Below are 24,698 nucleotides of genomic sequence, written 5' to 3'. Positions count from 1 at the left end.
GAAGATCAGCTGTGTCTACTATGGGAGAATTTCTGTACTGGAGACACCCTTATGAGACAAGACTTGCTTCAGTGGAGCTTTGGTGCTCACTGAGTCTGCCCCCTGAGTGTGTCCCTTATGGATCTGCGGAGTTGTAATCTTGATGGTCCCACTCTGATCTCTGGGTACACTGGCTCTTGGATCTCCAAGGAGGTGCTAATTAAGCCTCTGCCTGAGGCCACCCAGCAGGAGCTACGGAAAGATCTGCAGATTCCTCTTCTTTGTTTGGGTTTTGGAGGTGCCCAGATGAGGCCCAGCTGTGAAGCAATACAAGCTGCTGCAGAGCCTTGGGCCTTCTTTTGGATGTTTTGGGTCTCACTGACTCAGCTGTAGGTAAGTTTAAAATTCAAAGGACCAGGCCATTCATATGCAAAAGCTTCTGCGCTCAGCTTGGATGGGGCGGAGTCTCAGGGCGGAACAAACTGCAATGTCCTTGTGGGGCGGGATCACAGAATGGGGCAAACAGCGATGGCTTCCTGTCAGCCCTGCCCTAACAGGCCCCTGGTTCTTAGTGTCCCACGGTAATCGCTGCAAGCACCTCTGAGAGAAAGCCGTCCTCGAGTTTCGCCCGTTGGCAGACAGTCCAGTTTCTCCCCATATGAGTCTGGGTCCCCAGAGTCTTGCCCGGAACTGGAGTTCAGAGCTGTCAAGAGCTTTTGTCTCCCTCCTGATTGAGAAGACCTGCTGCGTACTCAGTTGCCAGCCCTCTCCCCACGCGCACCTTCTTACCTCTGCCTTCCACAGCTCCTCTGAGTCTCAGTGTGCTTTCCTCTTTCCTTCTAGTTGTAGAATTTCCACTCAGCCAGCCTTCCTGTGGTTCTGGATGATGTCCGTTTTGTCTTTTAGTTGTAGTTTTGAAATTGTTGTGCAAGGCAGTTTAGGTGTTTACCTATGCTGCTATCTTGTTTTCTCCTTTAATAAAACTTTTTAAATTAAATTCTAGACTACTAGAAAATAAGCAACTGCAAAAAAGGAAGAAAACTATATTACTTCTTTTCAATTATGTGGTTAAAAGGAAATCAATTCATCAAGAATTGTAGTCAGATACTCCATTTAGAACAGTCTCCTATAACAACAGCATGTTTTTCTATGTGATCCAGAATACTGAGAGGACTTCACAGTATGCAACAGTACTAGAATGATGATCTTCACACAAACTTGAATTACACTCATTCATTTACTAATTAATGTATTCAACAAATATGTTCAATGATAGGTAAAAGTCACAGGCAGGTCCTGCCCATCCAAGCTGTTTATAGCCTGCAGGGAGCTTCCCACCTAGACCTATTCAAAAACTCTCAAAACCTCCAATTACCTATGAAGTACAAATGTCTTAGCACAAATACGCATTTTCAATCAACTTCTCATCTTTAACTCTCACTCCAATAAATATTCCAAACTTTCCTATTCTATATCCTTACAGATGCAATTCCATATATGTAAAATGTCCTTGCCCTGACATAGCCATATATCCAAATAGCTAAATCTACCCATTCTTTAAAGGCTCAGTTCAAGAATCACTGTTTCCTCAAAGCTCTGCCTCCTTTCATAGAACTTCAATCATTTTGTGTGGCTCTCTTAAGACATCTGTAATAATGCTCTATGTACATAATGCTATCTCCCCTATGAGACTGTCAGCTTCTGAAAAACAGAATATGTTTTTGATTCATTTCTCTATTCTGCATAGCACCTAACACAATGTAAACTCAATAAATATCTGTTGAATAAATAGTGTTAATTATAAATATGAAAGATCAAAAAACAGTGGTAACACTTTATAAAGCTCAAAAAAAGTCTTTTAAAATATCCTTCTTAGCCTTGTTTTATCACTGTTACACAATACTATAAATTTAAATGTGTGGGCAACTGAGCTGAATCAATGCTGATGCCAGGATATCACATGAAAATGTTTTCGTCCCCCCTTAGTATCTTCTAGCTCACTGCCACAACCATACTGGGATGCAAATTGATATCTGTGCATGTCTGGACTAGTCACTGATGATGGTATATTTCAGTAATTTAACCTTTTTTGTAAAATGGTATGTGCATAAGGAGGATGGGTTAGAGGACCGGGGAGGTGTACATTTAAATCTGTTTGCGGGCTCAAACTGAGTTCTGGTTAATGAAGCTTTTACTGGAGTAATGGGAATAATTGCCTCAGCCACATTTGCTACTCAAGCCCCTTTTTCTTTGTTGCACTCTTCGTGAAACCAATAAATGGCATGATAAATTTTTCCTTGAGTCATTGTCAACAAATATGATTTCCTCCCTAAGCAATCAGAGTTGTGTGTAATTTGTCCAAGGATACCAAGGCAGACATCCTTTCCATTATTAATATCTGCTAGATTACTTTTTAAAAATTTTTAAAATATACTGCCTGAAACTGAACTAAGAGTATCTAAATTTTTCTTTTAGACTAAATATATTTCATGTGAATAACATGTCCTCTAAACAGCAAACATCACCGTGGCGTTTTTCTCAGTGGTTAGAGCGATAGCCCGCGGACTGAAGAGTCTTAAATTCGATTCTGATCAAGGGCACATGTCCAGGTTGCAGGCTGGATCCCCAGTAGGGGGCATGCAGGAGGCAGCCAATCAATGGTTCTCTCTCATCATTGATGTTTCTATCTCTCTTTCCCTCTCCCTTCCTCTCTGAAATCAATAAAAATATATTTTTTTAAAAAAAGACTAGCAAAAAAGTCTTACCTCCCCCCAACCAAGGCTAGCAAAGTCATAAAAAAAATTAATTTGTAAAATAGAAGATATTTTACATATGACATTACATGAAACAGGAGGAAGAAATTATAACAGATTTGTGATCGCTCTAACCTTCATTTTACCAATGTATACAAAATCTTTTCCAACACAAAAGCACATCATCTTTACCCAATTTTTATCTTATTAATTTTTTTTAAAATCAAACTAATTCTGCTACATGATTAACTACAAACTGCAGGGTATTATTCTACCACAACAAGCTGGCAACCAGCTCATATTCAGTTGCACTATCACAGCACACACAAAAAAGAAGTAATTGTGATCATGTGGATATTGTGGAAACCCTTTAGTTCAATCCTAGATGGGCCTCAAGAGGATAATGCTTATTCTGTTGAACTCACTGACAAATCACAATCTGAAAGAGCCAGGATCAAAACAAGACCCAATTACAGAAAGAATCTATTTTATCAATGTCAGGCTTATAAGAAATAGGTATGTGGCCCAGTACTTGTGGAAAATTGTTCAAAAATATTTACATAGATAGAGCTTTAAAGAAAATTATCGAACACTTACTTGCCATAATGATATTCAATGAAAATCTCTTCAGGTAACATCAGGACAGAAGCTCAGTCATGAAATACTTAAAAGTAACAGAATCCAATTTTCATCATTCTCTAGTGATTAAAACAAATTTCTAAATTGTTGGGATCTTTTGGGAGAGGGGAGAAGAAGCATACTTATGTGTTTCTAGCATTAAAATATTTTTTTAAAAGAATTTAAGCCCGGCTGGTATGGCTCTGTGATTGAGTATCCACCCAGAAATCAAGAGGTCAAGGTTAAATTCCTGGTCAGGGCACTAAGTTTACATGGTCTTTTCCTAAGCTTCCATTTCCCTTTGGCTATGCTAATGACAACAGTATAAATGGGAGAGGACACTCACTGAGTCCTTTCAAAGACAGCCCACAGAGAGCATTCCAATCTTCTTCCTTTCTTAAAAAATCCGTTTTATTTTAGGGACTTTTTATTTCACCTCCTATATAAAAAAAAACTCTAAACAGTAAGACTGATCTGATGCCATCTGAATATGTCAGCAATAAACTTGCTTGTAAATTTTGAAGCAAAAGGTGTTTTTCTCTGTATATGCAAATTTATATAGCTACCACATTCACTTTTAATGTTCAAACATATCTTTTCTAGGATTAATTAGGCCCTTAAATTTTACTAATACCTAAAGGTTTTCTCCAATTTACCATATTCGGATTCTTACATCAACCTCCCTGAATGAGATAAAACAAAGAAATTGTTTTACTGGGCAAAGAAATAATACCACTTTCATGTACAGGAATCTCTTCTAAATCTTAAAGTTAGCTATTAAAGAACAAGATTTGGAAATAAAATATACACGAACAAAGGAAGAAAGAATCAAACAGGCTATCCTTAAAATTGCTAGGCTAAATACTTAGATTTCAGTTACAATGTTTATCACTAACATTTTATTTAAATATCAAGGGGAAAAAAACTTTTAATTTCCAAGACTATTTATTCCATTACTGGGGGTTTTACTCAGGTTTACTTTATACATGTAGGTGACTTTATATCAATGCAAAAATATTAAACCATGATACCTATACGCACCAAAACATAAATGCCTCCTACCAATCAGCTGATTAGATTTAACACTTCCCTAAAGCAACAACCTTTAAATTATAATTTTTTACCAACTGTTTAATTTTCATTTTATTAGACCATAAGCCCTTTACATGCTATTTCACCACAATCTCAATATAAATGTCTCATTTTTCATAGAAAAAACTAATTACATGGTTCAGTAAGTTGCCTGTGGTAACACATCGATTTTATTTACATTCAAAAGTTAGACTTTAGCTTGTTCTCTCGATTTCAAGCACATTTAGCTTAATTATTTCATCTAATCCATTAGATCTTTTTTCTAGGTATTATTTTTTATTGAATTTATTGGGGTAACATTGGTTAATAAGTAATCCATTAGATCTTTTTTTATTCTTTGTATGAAAAAATTCTGAAATCACTATGATCTTAGCATAATTTTACAATATAAATTTACTGCTTACCAAAGTCTTAGTATTTATTTCATTTTCTCCTTTAAGGGTATAATTTATAATTTTCTACTAAATCTAATATTTCAGTACAATGCACTACAATCATTTGGGTAATCATCATACTAATTGTTTAACTTTAGCAAAATAATTATTTCAAACTAAACACAGGAAATAGAACATAAAAGCTACTTTAAAAATCAGAAATTTTCTATCAAGACTTGAATAATTTAGATCCCAGTAAAAAGAAGGAACACTTACTTTATAAACTATTTAGACTTAGCTACCATTTACCACTGGGCATTTTGCCCCTACACTGACAGCAAAGCTGTTTCCTAAGATTTCTAATAATAATATTGGACAATCATTCTTTAGAAGTGGATATATATCTTCCCATTATAATTTTCAGTTGTTTTAATCAAAATGAAAAGGGAACCCTGGCTGGGTAGCTTAGTTGGTTGGAGCATCATCCCTATACGCCAAGGTTTCGGGTTCGATTTCTGGTCAGGGTACATACAAGCATCAATCAATGAATGCATAAATAAATAGAACCAATCAATGTTTGTTTCTCTCTCTCTCTCTCTCTCTTCCTCCCCCACCCCTCAAATAAATAATTTCTTTTAAAATGAAAAGGGATAGCACGTAATTTTAAAATAAAATTGCACATTTATAGCTAATTTTCTTTATAGAACATACTCAAAATAAAATGGATTTTTTTTTACCTCCTTGGGAATTAAAAACAAAAATAATAATGCCAATTTAACTAGGTTTCAATCTTCTCACATTATCAGATCATTTAAAATGTTAAGTATTTTATAAGTCAACCTCTAGGAGTTATGTTATATTAGAACTATATAAGCCAAGTTTCATTCATTCAACAAACATTTCTAAGTACATACTAGACTCTATACGATACTCTCCTTCTAGGCTGGGAACTCTTTTTTTTTTTTTTTTTTTTTTTGAGGCTGGGAACTCTTAAATGATTTGGGTCAAGCCATTGCCAGTCCCTAGAAGTCTGTACTTGCTCTTTGCAATATTTTGGGATTTCAAGATTGCATATCTATCCTACCACTGACTAATAGGCAATGAAATGGCCAGAAGATTGTGTTTATAAAATGATTTTGTTTGGTTGATGAGAAGTCAATTTAGCGTACTATATTAATCTCTAAAATTCAAATTGAATTTAGTCAAGAAAGAAGTAAAAGAAAATTGCAAAGATTATTCAGTACATAATCACTGGTATTTTTAAATTTAAATAAATCTGTATCCTAAACTAAACAGAATATTTAACTTCATAGTTCAATTTAGAATAAAATAATTTATTACAATACTAAGGTCTTCCTGCTCATACTCATCTTGTGTATGATCCACCTAATTCTTTATTTTTCTGATCAGAGACCTACAATTCCTCAAAATTTATCAAATCAAGTCCAAATTCCTCACCCTTGCTTCAGTCTACTCCACACTGTGCCCCACACCCCTTCCCAGGCTTTCAGTCTCCCTGATTATTTCAGTCAAACCCCAAGCTCTGGGCAAACCTGCTCTCCCCACAATTTGTTCACTGCCCATAGGCTCTTTGTAAGGCGACTTCCCCTGACAAGGAGTTCTATCCCAACCTAGGTAACTTCTACCTAACCTGTAAGCCTCACAACTCTGGGCTTCCCAATCATCTCCCTACCCTTTGTTCCCCAAGGTTGAATCTCATGATTATGCAGAATCCACACTTAATGATTTATAGCTTATTCCACTGCATCACAATTAAAGATTCATTTAGCTATATACCAGAACTGTGAGCTCCTTAAAGATAAGGACTCATTTTACATACCCAGAACTTATCACAGCTCTTGCCTAATAGAGGTTAAATAGGCAACCCAGAAACCAAAAAGGTTATCAACTTTGGCACTAAGACTCACGATGTTCTTGCTGTAAGTTTATGGAACACTTATGCATTAGATCTGGAATTGAGTGTCTGCCCATTTGGAAAGTAGTCAATCTACTATATTTCTCTTTGTTGTATGAGTTACAGTGTTCTCTGCATTACAGATATTTGTGTGCTTGTCTTATACCATTTTTATATTATCAGCTTATCAAGAGAAGAGATTACATCAAACCAATTGGAGCCATTGATAGATACTCATGGGTGACACAAGGAAGAACATGTTCAGCCAATTCCCTGCTTCAGTATCACTATGTGTAGAAGGCAGAAAAGTTACAAATCTACCTTACAGGTAACCAAGAAAATCAAATCTTAAGTTCTGACCTCTTTGTAACACAACTTAAGATTTATTAGGAAACTTTGTTTACAGTTTAAATCTAGACAAATTTCATATGAGCGGGGTTATCTTTAATGCCTTAGGCACTTTACTATTTCCAGTTATTCCACCCAAACAGTAAAATTCAAAACTCAAAAATGATTACTTCAACCTAAAAGTATACTTTAAAAATCAATATTTGATGAACATTGAATGTTATACAGAACAGACCAATTGATGTATGAGCCAATTGTCATTGTAGTACCAGCAGTAATGTTACAATTACTGATTATTCTCTGTACTATTTTAAGTACTTTAACTGTTTCATCCTTATAACCCAACTTGCAGTGAGGAAGCTACCATACTAAGATAAATAACTTGGCCAAGAATACACAACTAGTAACGATTCAAACCCAAGCCCATTCTATGTACCACTAGGCCATCCTATATAATAAAAGCCTAATATGCTAAGTGTCCACTGTTTGACCAGTCGCTATGACGTGCACTGACCACCAGGGGGCAGGTGCTCCGACCAGTAGGTTAGCTTGCTGCTGGGGTAAAGCTAATCGGGACTGGGCAAGACGGGCCGGACACACCCTGCGGGAGCCCTCCGCAGTCCCTCCTCGGCCCCAATCATGCACCGGTGGGGTCCCTCGGCCTGGCCTGTGCCTTCCCGCAATCCAAGACCCCTCGGGGGATGTCCGCAGAGTAGGCCGAGGGACCCCACCAGTGCACGAATCCATGCACCGGGCTTCTAGTACAATATAAACAGCATTAAGTGACAGGGATAGGCTATAAATGTATTTGTCTTCTCTCCGACTATTTTATATAGATATTTCAAGCATTTAAACAAAAACTCTAATATTATAAAACCAACTCATTTGTGTATCCTTAGGATTATTCTCTATAGGGCTTCTTTATATATTTACATTTAAGATGACTGCTTTGGTATTATATTTTACCGTCAGGTTTCTTAGTGGTATCCTATATGGGTACACCATAAAGACAAAATGAAATGCCTAATAACACAGTCAAAACACATTTTAAGAAACAGTAAGAAGGCCCTATAAAAAGAAAATGTTACAAATATAATAGTACTATCATGTTTAATGTTAACAGGGTTCTACCAAAAGTTATTTTACGCAAAATGAAATGACTCATATATATTAGTAGAGAATGAAATAGATGCCAAAAATCCTCAATTTTATGAATAGTAATTAAAATATTCCCTTCGTATCCTTCATTATTTTTCATGATTGCTCTACTTGTCATATTCTCCCTCACTTAAAACAAGGCTGTCTTTATGCCATTAATTTTTCTAATTAAGTTTCAAATATTTTCTAATATTATGTTGAACTATTTTAAATTACCCTTTTTAACCACTTTATCTACAAAATTAGACGCTTCATATGCTTCAATCAAATAACTTTCACAAATTCAACATTAAAATGAGTAGATGTACTTAACAAAGTTATGACTATTCCATCACTGGAATACTTTCCTGGTGGCTCAGAAAGGAATAAACACTTTACACAGTTTTTGGACTCAATAGGAAAGAAGATAAAAATAAATTATTCTCATGAGAAAACATTCACAATATATGGTTAAGGAAAAGGACTGAATTACAAAACAGTATGATACCAATTTCATTTATACATAAAAACACCAAATATTAAAACTGGTCTAGACTTTAGGTTTTGTTTCTTTGTTCTCTTCATTTGGCAGTTCTGTTTCCCTAATTCCCTAATTAAAATGTATTATTTCTGTAATTTATTTAAAAAAACAATTTAATCTTTGCTTAATTCTTTACCACAAAGATACTTAATACATTAATGAATCTACCTATGTAATCTAAGGCAACTATAAAAAATTTAAATAACCTACATCATTTTTTTAACTCAGTAACATACAAAGTCCATAAGAAATAACACAATAAGTTATTTCTAAGAATGGTGATCATGTGCTTTGTTGGTATGAATAAATAACTTTATACATCAACTAAATATGCCTAATAGACAGTTGGGTTTTGTTTCATCATCATTATAAAATGATAATTTGTGCTGCTTAACAAATAGAGACCAGACCAAAAAGTTAAAATATACAGCTAGTAAAATACACAGCTAGTAAAGGATCAGTGTGGAGTGGAGAAATGGAAGGAGATTGAGTCAGAAAAGAATCATAAAAAATAAAGGTGAGAAAAACTAAAACAAACAAATGTTTTATGGCTCTACTACATGTATAAAAATATTTAAGCAACAAAAATATATGTTTTGATATTTAAATGAACAGATATAAGTTTTAGAAGTATCTTCTAGGAGGTTTCTTATTTTTAAAATTCTGATCAATGAAATCCAGGTGTTAAAAAAGTAATTTTACCTGAGTTCACTGCTAACTACATGAAATAGCTCTGAGCTATATATTAGTTCTGAGATTTTGCTGATTAAGCATCTAAGTTAGCAATCTTACTCAGAAAGGGTTCTTATATTTATATTCCAAGTACTCTGAAAAATATGGGGAGAAAGGTTTGAGTTGAATAGACAAATGGACCATAAGGTAAACAGCTCAATTAGTCCTCTGTGGTTTACTGCCCTCTGGCTGTTGTGGCAGGAGATATCACAGATAAGAGTGACTGCATTAAAAAGCTAGGAAGGTATCAAGCAAAAGTTAGCAGGAAATCATTCAGGCAACTTTAGAAACTTTAGGATAGACTCTCAATATACATTAAAGTTAGTTTTACTCCTTTCTTTTTAAAAAAATAAACATGTCAACTAACAAAACATTTCAAACACTATCTAAAATTTTTCAACCACAAATTACTAAAATATAGAGTAGTCTGGACATAAAAAGTGGCCCTAAAGAGAGTAAGGCAAAAAGAGTTAATGCCCTACCCTAACTAAAGATCAGAATCAGTTTTGATTTAGAAAAATTCCTTAGCGTACTAGATAGAAACATTTGGGTAAAGAGGCAAAAACTTTTATCAGAAATTCAAAAATATTGATAAAATTTCCTCTAATTATAAATCTGTGGTAGATACAAAATGCAGAGTTTAGAATAATGAAACTCTTACAATAATTCAGTTTGTAGGTATCAGATGTAATCTGAAGTTAAAAATTAGAAAACATTGAGACAAATATTTCCTGGAATCACCTAATTACATAAAATGCAGGAGCAAAACAAAAGAAAACTTGCTACACCAAAAGCAGACCAGATCATTTATATTAATATTTCTTCAAAATACTAGCCAATGTCTTCTCATAATTTTGTCCAATAAGGCCTGCACTAGTTTCTATTATCATTTTATAATTTTCCACCAGAGTTCTGCTGGCAATAACCACACAGCTACAGTCCAAGAAGAAACAACTGTTCATTTCACTGACTTGCCAATTATAATTCACTGACTTTGTAGAACAGTTGATTTTTGCCTGCCTGGGCAGGATCAGAGGTTGATCATCGACCTATGAACCAGGAGGTCACGGTTTGATTCCCGGTTGTGGGCTCGATCCCTGTGGGGGCAAGTAGGAGGCAGATGACCTATGATTCTCATTATTGATGTTTCTATTTCTCTCTCCCCCTCCTTTCCTCTCTGAAATCAATAAAAATATTTTTTACACAGTGGATTTCCAACCCAACACACCCAGGAGACACAAAACTCTTCTTTAATAACAGTGGCTCACAAGCTTCTGATTCCCAGCAAAACTGGGAAAGGACAATAGAATTTGAAAAATAAACAAAAAATGGGAGTGGGAAGAAGACGGGTGAGAGTGAGGATTTTCCTTTGAGAGACACACCCATTAAACATTAGGATTTTTCTTCTCAGCAAGTATTAATAACCTCTTTGGAATTTACCACTGTTCAAAAAAGATACGATGCATTTAATTTTTAAGAAAACAAAAACAAAAACCTTACCTTGCAGTTCATGATGTATTACGCCCACTAAGTTGGGTTCATCTCCCCACCAGAATATCCATAATTCTTTGCAATCTGGTTTGACATCACGACGCCATACACATAGCAAGTTGGCTTGCAGACAGCGGATGAAACTTAACAGGATTGGATCATCTTGGGCTGGGGCTGAAATTATGGGTCCACAGTCCCCATGCCCTCCAAAATTGTACCTACGCCATTTGATTCCCGTGAGTTCAGCCTGCAAAAAGACAAGACAATTAATTACAACAGTTTAGATTTTTCTTTTTAGTTGCAAAACACTAAAAACAGGCTTCTATACAGTTAAGCAAATTTGGTAAATACTTACAACTGCACTTAATCATAATATTTTTCCCACTGAAAAATGTATGTCAATCGTTTTAAAAGGGAAAACTATTCACTTCTTCCTATCAAGATTTCTACCTAGTTCTTTATATTAAAAGCAAAATGTAACCAACAGATAATCATTATTTTCTGTTAAGCCATTTTTACCTAAACATCTACTATAAAGTCTCTATATATAAAACTACTTTCTACATTATTCTTCCTTAATTGATTCATTAATTATATTTCTAAATCAGGTAAGAATTGAAAAATAAGTGCAAAATTTAAGTAATTTCTTTCCAAGAATTTCCTCAATTTCTTCTCATCCAGAAATTACATTTCAAAGCCCTTTCAATCAAGAAAACAGTTTGAATGCAGTACCACAGTGCTTCATTATGAAAAAATAAGCTAATACAACCGATGAAAAGTTATCAACAATTTATTCATGTTATTTAACATGTAGCACACAGAAAAGTGTGTTTCTACAACAATTCCCTAATGTAGTTTGGTCTTTCGTGTGTTTTTTTTTAAACATAAGAACTTAAAAAACAGCTGACAGCAGAACCTGTATCTTTGTTCCATTACATAGATTTGTATTTTTAAAAATTTGTTAAATTTTAGATTTAAGGAACTAAACTTCAAAGATGTTTCAAAACAAACTAAAATTTAACTCCTTACTTATGTAGCTATAAACTATAACTATGTATGCAAAACTGACAGTAAAATTAATTCATCATTCTATACCGAACAGTCCATGTGCCCCTTGCACTCAATTCTTCCCTCTCCCCAACCACCACCACCACCAAACCAATAACTTTTGTCAACAAGTTGTTATTCAAAAGACAAGTACCTCAGGGCAGAATAATAACCATTTCTTCTACTAACATAACCAAAACAAATTTAGTGCTGAAACAATCAATCACTATAATGAATATATTTAAGAAAAAATTTTCAATTTTCTTTGATACAAAAAACCTCCACTTCAAAAACAAGCATGGTTCCAAAAATAATAATTCCAAACTAAAACTAACTGAAGCTCAGAAACCTATCCTTTTACACTATGAGACATGCAAATCTAATCTTTAATGAATATTTTCAGTAAAAGATGGTATTGGCATCAGTTAGGCATTCATTTATGCCACTTGGTTTCCTTTGACTATAAAAGTACTACATAGCCAATGCAGAAAGTTCACTAAAAAAATAAATAATATAAACAGCCCGGCCAGCATGGCTCAGTGGTCGAGTGTCTACCTATGAACCAGGAGGTTACTGGTTCGATTCCTGTTCAGAGCACATGCCTTGGTCGCAGGCTGGATCCCCAGTATGGGGCGTGCAGGACTCAGCCGATCAATGATTCTCTCTCATCATTGATGTTTCTATCTCTTTCTCCCTCTTCCTTCATCTCTGAAATCAATAAAATATATTAAAAATAAAAAAAATAATAATATAAACAAAAAGGAAACTAATTGTACCGGAAACAAATGTTTTCCAAAATCACATTAGAAATAATTATAAGCATCCTATTCTATGTTCTACCTGGTTTGTTTGGGGGTTTTTTTGCATACATACGTTTTTAAATTTGGACCATACTGCATGGTTTTATATCGTGCTTTTCCACTTACTATAAATATTTTTATATATTATGAATTATTCTTCAAAAACAATTTTAATGTTTGCATAATATTCTAGTCACTTTTTTGGGGAAAAAAACAATTTATTCCATAACAACTGGACAATCTTTCATTTTTTCCGCTATTATAATTATTACTAGAAGCCCGGTGCACGAGATTCATGCACTTGGGAGGGTCCCTCAGCCCGGCCTGCGCCCTCTCACAGTCCCGGAGCCCTCAGGGAATGTCCGACTGCCGTGGAGGCGGGAGAGGCTCCTGCCACCATCGCTGCGCTCGCCAGCCATGAGCCTGTCTTCTGACTGAGTGGTGCTCCCACTGTGGGAGCGCACTGACCACCAGGGGGCAGCTCCTGCATTGAGGGTCTGTCTCCTAGTGATCAGTGCACATCATCGTGACCAGTCATTTTGTTGTTCAGTCGTTTTGCATATTAGCCTTTTATTATATAGGATAATTGGTGAACATCTTTGAACACTGTTATTTTCCTGATTATTTCCTTAGGAGAGATGGCTAGATGCAGAATTACCAGTCAATGGATATGAATATTTTAAGGCTCATAGATGAGTGCTACCATATTGCTTTCCAATTAATAGTCCCACCAATACAAATGACCTGCTCCAAAATTGCATATATTTTACAATAACTGTCAATTTAATAGAATGATATACCCTTGTACTAATTTGTAGTCCTAGTTCTGCTTATAAGAAATCATTATAATTTATGTGATCAAAAGCATCACTCTGGACCAGATTCCATGGTTTGAATCCCAGCTTTGTACTTATGAGCTGTCTATAAGTAGCAAGGGCATAGCAAGTTATGTAACCTTTGTCTCTCAGTTGCTTCCCTAGAAAAATGAGAGTAATAGTATTTACAGTTTATTAAATGAGTTAGTAAGCATATAAAGCACTTAGGGACAGTACCTGGCACATGGCAAAAAAATATAAATGATACTATCATCATTACTAATAGTAATAGGACTACTTCTCCTGGAGTCAACTATTCATATGCTTTGTGAGTTTTTCTGTCATTTAAGATCCTTTGTTTCTTCAAGTAAAAGCTGTATATGTGTGTGTGTGTGTGTGTGTGTGTGTGTGTGTGTGTGTGTGTTTACATCAGAAAGGCTAATATCAATTTTAACTGTAAAAAAAACAAAACTAAAGAAAAGGACTAAAAAGGGGCAGCTGAAATCAGAAAAGTTAAGTAAAAGGCTAATTTTTCTTATTATTACCTAGGTTAGTGTTCTGTGCCTAAGGATGGGGGAAAGAAGAGGAAGAATAAAAGGATACCAACAAATAAGAATCACTAATACTTACATTAACCATATTCAAAAGGTTAGAAAATTAAGACAGCAGAGCCCTGCCCAGGTGGCTCAGTTGGTTAAGAGCCAAAAAGCTGCAGATTCCATTTCCAGTCTGGGCACATACCTGAGTGGCAGCTTGGATCTCCAGTGGGGTTACATACAGGAGGCAACAGATAGATGTTTCTCTCTCTCACATCAGTTATTCATTCTCATTCTCTCTCTCTCTCTCTCTCCCCCCCCCCTCCCCGTTCCCCCACCCTTCCCTTCTCTCTAAAATCAATAAACCTATCCACTGGTGAGATTAAAAAAAAAAAAAAAAGATTTATCAGAGATTTAAATATCAGGTGAGTCAGTCCCCAAGAAAATCTATGAACAGCAATTTACTCACTAGAATAATTTCACCTATAAAATCCGGCATGGTTCAACAAACAAAATATTTGACCTTGATTCAGGAGAATGGTTTCCTAACCCTAGCACTTCCACTAACTTCCTATCAGTGTTTCTGTGGTCTCAGTGGTAAAGGAAAACTGCTGCCACCTGCTCATACTCTTTGTGGAGTTGTACTAACAAGTGATATAACACAAATGCAAGTGACAGAACAGCAAGGCTACAAACTTAACTACTTCATAACTAATTCAGACAGAATAACTAAAAAATGCCCGATTATTTTAAAACAATTAGTTCCTTTAAGTTAAAGCTAAAATTAAATATGATTATTCTATTGTTCATTGGAAAACATAACAATGAACTGCCATTCAAGCCTAACAGAGATAACTAGGTATAAAATGAATGTCCAAAGACTTATCTTTTAACTTTGAATTAATGTTGATAAAAGGAGAGACAATTTAGTGCTATTGAAATTTATCCAAGAAAAAAGTTCCTATGATGGATATATACATTCAATTTAACTAAAGTATATTCTCATATACTATGATCATGTTTACACTTAAAAATCAATTCGCCCTAGCTGTTTTGGCTCAGTGGACAGAGCATCGACCTGTAGACTGAAGGGTTCCGGGTTTGATTCCAGTCAAGGGCACATGCCTGGGTTGCAGGCTGGATCCCCAGTAGGGGACCTGCAGGTGGCAGCCGATCAATGATTCTCTCTCATCATTGATGTATCCATCTCTCTCTCCCTCTCCCTTCCTCTCTGAAATCAACAAAAATATATTTTTAAAAAATATCAATTCAACACAAAATTCTGTTGACCCAATTTCTGACAAATGTGTATCTCCAAGACTCAAAATTCTTTGATAATTTCAAAATTATAAAGCAACCCTTTAAAATATTTCTAGATGCAGATTATCCCAAAAATGCAATATTTATCATTGTCAAAGGTGAACAACCCATAATTATATTTTAAGTTTAAAATTACACGGTGTTTAATATATAAAATCAAGGAACAAAACTGTGTGTGTATATTTGTGTGTGTATACATATATGTATACACATATGTACATATATGTACACATATATTAATAACCATAACCATCACTTATTCATTGTCAACTTAACACACTGCGGACCAGTAGTTTTATTGCTAGCTTTACTCAGTGGCCAGATAAGTTTCTATTGAACAAGTACAAAAAACGTTTTTACATAAATGTTAAAGGCATGCTTTAAAATTAAATACTCATTGCATTTTGAAGTTATTTATTACATGTTCTTACAAGCTAATATCTTTTTAAAGTATGATACTTTGTAAAACACTGTGTAATATGAAGCGAGAATTCTCGTGATCTGTCCGCAATGTGTTAATAACAGGCACCATATTATGATCTTCACAAATAATTCCTAATATGAGTTACCATACTAGGGTCTTCATATATAGTTTATAAAACTTCACAAACTGACTACTAAAGAAATGAGGACTCAAAAAGATTAAATAATTCTCCCATAACCACACAAGTAGCAAATGGCAGATCCCAAATATAACTGGATTTAAAGCGTAACTGAATTTAAAGCATACATTCTTTCCACTCTACCATCCTGCTTCATGGGGCTAATGGCAAAAATTAACTCTAGAGGATTATAAAATAGTACAAAGAAGCTGTCATCAACTCAATTTAGCAATGACAAGAGCTCATGGCCATATTTTCTAATTAAAGAAAGTTCATAAATCTTTCTTTAGTCTTCCTGAGGTATTAAGAAAACTAGTATGAGGGTGCCCACACACCATCCCATGAATAGAAGAGATATTTTTATTTCACTGAGATAATTATATGCCTTCTTTTACATGTTACCACTCTATACACAAGCTAATTCTTAGAGGATATGTATAACAAGCCAAGAAAATAACTATTCTAATAGCAAGAGAGACTAGAGGAAAATTTCCTCAGCAATGGCTGCTATCTGTTGTACAGGTAGGTAGACGAGGGCCTCAGAAAATTAAACTTAATTGGCAGAGACTCCCCTAGCCTAAACAGAAGGACACTACAGTCAGTTCAGAATAGTTCAAATTAAATAGATTACAACAGAGTCAGGATAAATGCACCTTCTAATAGCATGAGCGTATTTAAAGAAAATTTATATTGATTCTTAATATCCTCTTCTTTTGTTATTACACATAGGAAATGAGCTGATAAATTCTCCCAACGGAGGTCATTTATTTGCACTGACCCATTGCAATCAGATCCCTCATGACCAACAGCATATACTATTCTTACAATGTGGCTCCCCAGATACAAAATTGTATTCAAAGGTCAAGAAACAGAGTCAAACTAACAGACCTTGATAACAATGAACCCAGGATATAGTTACCATGGAAAGAACACTGGCTGGAGGTCAGATCTAGATTCAAGTCCTGCTTTTTCAACCATTTAGCTATATAATATTAGGAAATCTACTCCATCTCAGGGCACCTCAGCTTCCTGACTGGTAAAGTGATATGGTTGACCTAGATACTATAATGAGTCAAGTCTCCTGGCCCAGGCTAATCACATCCCACTCACAAAGGCAACTTGTAAATGAGAGTGAACCCTTAGAATGATCAGCAGGAATAGGAGGGTCACCAGAAGACATCTGAATTTTCAAGAAAGCTGAAAGAAAGATTTCTCAAACTACAGAGCAATTAGCTTAATATCAATCCTGGGCAGGATTCTAGATGGTGTGTAGAAAAGGCAGATTTGATCATTTGAGGCTCACCAGAGTGTGCTAGGATATTCCAAGTAAGCCTCACCTCACTTCTTCCTGTGATAGTATTACAGTTCTAATAGGTCAGAGAAAACATACACTAAACATATTAAGCCACCTCTCAACTCAATTCATAGGAGGGGGGGAAAGTCAGGATAATAGAAAACTTCTGTTAAAACGTAACTAATCAGCTCTAGGTAAAGACAGCAGAGTAAACACATACATCTGCTTTTACTCTCACTTAAATCCCTCTAAAAAACATCAGTAAAAAGTTGTTTTTTTCTTCCTTAAATTATAAAATCACAATGGTAGGTAGGAAAGGAAATAGGAGCATCAAACATTTCAAGATTTTGAAAGCTAAGAAACAGATGCTCAAGAGGTATAGACACAGAATACTTAGGAAAGCTGAATCCTCTCTGTGGAGAAAGGAGAGAAACGACCTTATTAACACAAAACCCCCTCAGCCTCAGGAATTATAAATACAGGTACCTGTGGAGGTAGGGTTGAAAAGCAGAGAGGAGATAAAATAAGGAAAACTGGTTGAAATTCTGCTTAGAAGGCACGCAGAACTGTGGTACCCTGCCCATTGCCTGTCCTTACCCCAGCAAATAATTTAATCTTCTTAAAGAGATAAAATAGGGCAACCATTAAAAAAAGTGTTCTCTGGGTCCAGAAGACCAGAGGGTGTCTGGACTGGGAAGCGCAGGTATAACTGAAGGCAGGGAACCAAAGTAAAAACAGTGCATTAGGTGAGCATGTACAGAATGAAGGTCAAAAACCACCCTTTCCCACCATCTCCCTCTAAGCAACCTGAAAGCTGGCAGCCAATCTTTCATTCCCCAGAAAGGAGTCTGGAGAAGTCTTCTCTGGGGTATCGGACCACCTCAAGAGAAAGGACCTCAAGATATTGATATCAGAGGTTCCCCAAGTAAAGAGCCCTCGCAGATCAAAGTGCATAGTAAACAAATGCCACTCACATACTCAGAACTTCCAAGTAGTTTTTAGTGCACCATTCCTAAACATGAACAGACAAGCAGGAACTATCAAATAGTTAAGGGAAACCACTGAGGAATTAGAGAGACAATAACAAATAGAAAAGTAACCTGAAGGAAACAGACTACATTGGGAAAAGAAAAATATATCATTTTTACAAATATATCATTTTTATTCTTAAAGAGATAAAACAGGAGGAGGAGGAAGAGGGGGAGACCATCTTCAAGTAACAGGAACATTGGAAAGTTACTATATAACCATTTTGGTAAAACAGAAAAATGGAAAAGGTATATCTGCTTTGTAGGAGACAGAGTGAGCTAAATCCTCATCTTTAACAGTGGAAAAACCAGAATTTAAAAACCTAGAAGTAACTCTGTAAGTTTTAGTGTTTAGAAACATTTAAGTAAGGATGAAGATAATCAACAAAAGGGTGAGTATTTGTGTCTGGAGGAGGTATAATAGCGGCCAGGAGCAGGGGAATGCTATTAATTATAAACCTTGTAGAAAGAACTATATGATTCTTTACATAAGAGTACAACTCTGATTTTGAAAAAGGAAACTAATCAAAATGTGGTAACAAAGACCGAAAACCAAGATGGCGGCATAGATAAACACCTAAACTGCTGCCTCACACAACAATTTCAAAACTACAACTTAAAGACAAAACGTCTATCACCCAGGACCAATGGAAAGCTGGCTGAATGGAAGTTCTACAACTAGAAGGAAAGAGAAAAGAGCACTGAGAAGTGCACAAGCGCTGAAAAGCTGAGGTACAGAGGCGCGCGAATCGGGCTGGCGGCGGGCAACTGGGTGCGCTGCTTTTTTCAACCCAAAGGGAGACAAGCTCCCGATTACTCTGAACTCCAGTTTCTGGGGAGACGCTGGGGACCCAAACTCCTACGGGGAGAAGCTGGACTGTCTGCCATCGGGTCGGAAAGTGAGGGTGGCTTTCTTGCAGAGGTGAGCCCAGCAATCATTGTTTACTGCGCTGGGGCGCGGGACGCAGGGACTTGGAAACGCTGAGATGCAGAGACGGCTGACTGGCAGCCATCGCTGTTTGCCACGCCCTAGCCTAGTGACTCCCTGAGATCCCCGCCCAGCACAATCTACAAACCCACCCAAGCTCCACGCAGCGGCTTTTGCATATAAATGGCCTGCCCTATCGCAGCTTAACCTAACAAACTGCAGCTCTAGTCAGACAGCTCCAAAACCTCCAAACCCCAAGCAAAGAGGAGAAAACTGTAGTTCTCGCTGTAGCTCCTGCTGGGTGGCCTCAGACAGTAGCTGACCTGCACCCCTTTGGAGAACCAGAAGCTAGTGTATCTAGTGGTCAGTGTGAGAAGACACCAGATTTCAACTACTCACATCCATAAGTGACACATTCAAGAGGCAGACTCAGTGAGCACCAAAGCTCCACTGAAGCAAGACCTACCCCATAACCATGTCTCCAGCACAGCAGTTCTTCCATTATAGACACAGTGGGTCCTCACAGCCAATTGGCCTGGAGGTCAATTCCTCCCAGTGTACCAACAGCAATCAAGGCTTAACTACACCAACACTTTGCACTCAGCCCACAAAGGGGTGCACCAAGAGTGTCCAACTCAGTTGATAGGGGAGGCTGAACCACACTGGTCACCTACCACAGAAAACCACTCCATCAACACAGGGAAGCAGCAAAATGTGGAGACAAAGAAACATGTCACGAATGAAAGAAATGAAGGAAAGCAAACTACTGGACATAGAGTTCAAAACCACATTTATAAGGTTACTCAAGAATCTTTCTAAAAACCGCCGAGAAACTTGATGAGACCTCCGAGGAGCTTAGTGAGACCTTCAAGGACCTTAATGAGAATGCCAAAAAAATGGAAAAGGACCAGTCAGAAATTAAGCATACACTGTCTGAAATAAAGAATATACAGTAATTCAACTGTAGATCAAAGGACCCCAAGAATCAAACCAAAGATCTGAAATATGAGGAAACAAAAAACACCCAACCAGCAAAACAAAAAGAGAAAAAAATCCAAAAATACGAAGATAGTGTAAGGAGCCTCTGGGACAACCTTAAGCATACCAACATCTGAATTATTGGGGTGCAAGAAGAGAGAGAGCAAAATACTGAAAACCTATTAGAAGAAATAATGACAGAAAACTTTCCCTACCTGGTGAAAGAAATAGACTTACAAGTCCAGGAAGCGCAGAGAACCCCAAACAAGAGGAATCCAAAGAGGACCACACCAAGACACATCATAATTAAAATGCCAAGGGCAAAAGACAAAGAGAGAATCTTGAAAGCAGCAAGAGAAAAACAGTTAGTTACTTACAAGGGAGCACCCATATGACTGTCAGCTGATTCCTCAACAGAAACTATGCAGGCCAGAAGGGAGTGGCAAGAAATATTCAAAGTGATGAACAGCAAGAACCTACAACCAAGATTACTGTACCCAGCAAAGCTATCATTCAAAATTGAAGGTCAGATAAAGAGCTTCGCAGACAAGAAAAAGCTAAAGGAGTTCATCACCACCAAACCAGGATTATATGAAATGCTGAAGGGTATTCTTTAAGAAGAGGAAGAAGAAGAAGACAAAGGTAAAGATAAAAAGTATGGCCCTAACCGGTTTGGCTCAGTGGATAGAGCATTGGCCTGCGGACTCAAGGGTCACAGGTTCGATCCCAGTCAAGGGCATGTACCTTGGTTGCGGGCACATACCCTGTAGGGAGTTTGCAGGGGGCAGCTGATCAATGTTTCTCTCTCATCGATGTTTCTAACTCTCTATCCCTCTCCCTTCCTCTCTGTAAAAAAAAAAAAAAAAAAAAAAAGTATGAACAACAAAATGACAACAAATACATACCTACCAACAAGTGAATCTAAAAATCAAGTGAATAAAAAATCTGATGAACAGAATGGACTGATGAATATAATAGGATCAGGGACATAGAAAGGGAGTGGACTGACAATTCTCAGAGGGAAGGGGGTGTGAGGGGTGCGGGAAGAGATTGGACAAAAATCGTACACCTATGGATGAAGACAGTGGCGGGGGGTAAGGGCATGGGGTGGGGTGGGGAATCAGGTGGAGGGGAGCTATGGGGGAGGGAAAAAGAGGAACACCTGTAATAATCTGAACAATAAATATTTATTTTTTAAAAATGTGGTAACAAAATACATTTAATACATACAAAAAGATATTACTAACATGGAGAACTCACACCCTTGTATATAGACTGATTCTAGACTAATTCCTAAGGTTAAGAATACCTTAGTATCCCATAAATTGTGTTACAAAAGCCAAAAGGTTATTTACCATGTGTTAAAATAGTGTGCTGCTGTTGTCTTGTTTCCTTTCTCCCTTTTTGGACTATTAAAACTCCAGCTGCATGCTCCCTCCCACCTAGCTCTTCTCAAACTCTTCCACAGCTAAGAAGTTTGTTTGCCAGGGATTCTCTCTGCAGAGGGACTGAGGAGGTTTTATTTGACAGCACAAGTAAACAATATGAAGTGACTACTAAAAAAGTGACTGCCATCTTATGCTACATTAATAAAAATACAGTATCTAGATCCTACACAACAGATCTTACTTATCAAGTCATTAGACAATATGGTTTTCAGCTCCTAGCTCCATACTTAGAAAGGAATCTAGTTCAAATGCAACACATTAACCCTTTGCATTCGCTTGCTTTTTTTCTGGATTCCTTTATTCTAATGCTAACCGTGTCGAGTCACACTCGACATCCGAGTGCAAAAGGTTAACAGATGAAGGACTAGGTGAGTAAGGAAACCTAAACAAAGCATATGGCTAGAGATTATAATGGCTTCATGTTCAAATCCTTTCAAGAAAAGAAACATGGCAGCAAAAATTAAATAAAAGCATAAAGCCACAGTTGAATTAAGTTGGATGAATTTAATGTAGAGTTAGAAGACGCGTAAGTAATTTGAAAAATCTTCAATTATATGAAAGACTGATATGTGGATGATGAAATTGATTTGCTCAGCCCAGACCCAAGTGGTAGCAGAGAATCAAATGGAAAAACGATCATTAAAACAACAATAGTGAGAGCTCCCTCAAAAAAGAATCCTTGACTAAGATTCCTGAAAATCACAGATACGGAGGGTTGTGGAGAAGCTGGTCAATACCAGATGTAACTTCAAACATCAAAGGGTTGAACAATATGATTTACTAGTAAAAGGTTCCTTTCAAAACTGAAATATGAATCTCAAAGGTTCTTCTTCCAACCATAATATTTCATAATTCTAATAACATCTGTATCTGTCAACTAGCTCAGGGTTTGGTAAACTATGGCCTGCAGGCTGGCCACTTGCTTTTGTAAATAAAGTTTTATTAGTACACAACTATGCCTATTATTTACATATTATCTGTGGCTGCTTCCATGCTATGACTAGAGTTGAGTAGCTGCAACTAAGGCTGTATGACCCACAAGCCTGAAATAATTACTCCTGGTTCCATAAGAAAAAGTTTTCTGGCCCCTGAACTAGATAGGGTAACAAACACAGGCAAATACGAGATTTAAAATATAAATTAAAAGTAGTATCAGAATTGTCTTTCCACCATAAACTAGGAAACTAGACCAAAAAAAAAAATATATATATATATATATATATATATATATATACACATACACACACACACATACACACACACACATACACACACAACACTACTGTTTTCAGATATTAAACAACTGTAGTAATGACATAGGGTCTGTGACACAGCTGAATTTTGTGAGAGCATATCACCAGAAAGAAGAGAGTTATGCAGAAAAAGAGTTCCAGAGGTCTGATAGGGGTTCTTTTTAAAGACTGTTCTTAAATACTAAGCTGCACATTCAAACAATAAAATTCAATGGGGCCAGGCAAAGAACGGCTAGAGAGATACTGTTCTAAAAGCTCACACAAAGCTGAAAGACAAATCTAGTTCTGAACAGTCTGAGTGGAAAAAAAATCATTAAATAAAGATCACAGAAAAATCATGCCTCAAAAGTAGGAAACTAGGCCTAGCAATAAAGACTGCTCTAACCCACCCTAATAACTGAGCCTCGAAAACTATAATAATAATAATATCATCTACAAGTAATTTAACTGCCAGCCAAAACAAAATTCAACTCTTAATTTTTTATTTTTTATATATTTTTTATTGTTTTAGAAAGAGAGGAAGAGGGAGAGGAGAAAGAGAAACATGGATCTGCATGCCCCGTCTGCCCCACAGGGACCAAGCCTGCAACCTGGGCATGTGCCCTGACCAGGAAATCACACGTGACCTTTTGGCACATGGGCCTACACCCAATCAACTGAGCCACACCAGCCAGGGAAAAATTCAACCCATAAAGAAATAAGATGCAGACGTTCAACAACATAATATTCACCATGTCCAGCATCCAATAAAAGAATATCAGATACTCAAAGAAGCAGCAAAAGAAGACCCTTGGCCAGGAGAAAAATCATTGAAGAAAAACCTAGAAATGACAGTCAAAATTAAAAACCACTTTAAAACAGCTAATGTAAGTATGGTCAAGGACTTAAAGGAAAACACAAAACTTAACAAGGACAGAAATGAAAGATTTAAAAAAGAAAACCCACAAAAATACATGTAATTAGCGTCCCAGAATGTAAAGGGGAATGAGGGAGGACCAAAAATAACATTTTTTGAATGATGGCCAAAGTGTCTCCAAATTGCATGAGAACAATAAATCTCAAAACCAAGGAGTTCAGTGGACTCCAATCAAAGCAGCATAAACAACAAACCACACCAATACATGAATTTAAATTTCTGAAAACCGGGGACAAGGCAAAACTTTAAAAGCTGTCAAAAGGAAAAAAAGACATTATATAAGGGGAAACAAAGACAATATTTACAACAAACTTCTCATCAGAAAATATGCGAGCTAGAAAACAATGGCACATTTGAAAGAAAAATATCTCCATATCTAAAACTCTAGATCAAGTACAAATGTCCTTCAAAACGAAGATAAAACATAGATTTTAAAAAGATGAACAGAAGCCAATGGAACTGCATGCACTATAATAAATTTAACTATAATAAATGCTTTAAGAACAGTTCAAGCACAAGGAAAATATCAGATGGAAACCTCGATCTATGCAGAATAACAAGTACCAGAAACAGCTAATATAAAAGTAAGTATAAAACATGTTTTCTCATTTTCTTACATTTCTTTAAACGCTAATTATCTTACTACAGGAAAAATAATAAAGTAGAGATAGAAGAAAAATGTATAACAATACTAGCACAAAGGCCAAAAGGAGAAAACAGAAGTATACTGTTCTAAAGGGTTTTTTTACCTTA

At 36.3% G+C, this 24,698-nt stretch overlaps 1 protein-coding gene across 2 annotated transcripts in view; it reads right to left on the bottom strand.

Annotated features, from left to right (window-relative positions):
• MED13L (mediator complex subunit 13L) overlaps positions 1-24,698 on the bottom strand; it is a 272,112-nt gene that overhangs the window by 224,540 nt on the left and 22,874 nt on the right. For both annotated transcript variants that reach the window (XM_054712354.1, XM_054712355.1), the window contains exon 2: positions 10,990-11,227. In XM_054712354.1, the coding sequence (XP_054568329.1) occupies positions 10,990-11,227 (238 nt within the window). The remainder of the gene's footprint in view (positions 1-10,989; positions 11,228-24,698) is intronic.

Source organism: Eptesicus fuscus, chromosome 23 (genome assembly GCF_027574615.1).
Source record: "Eptesicus fuscus isolate TK198812 chromosome 23, DD_ASM_mEF_20220401, whole genome shotgun sequence".
In the NCBI taxonomy this organism is placed as follows: domain Eukaryota; kingdom Metazoa; phylum Chordata; class Mammalia; order Chiroptera; family Vespertilionidae; genus Eptesicus; species Eptesicus fuscus.
This window is presented reverse-complemented; position numbering and strand designations above follow the sequence as displayed.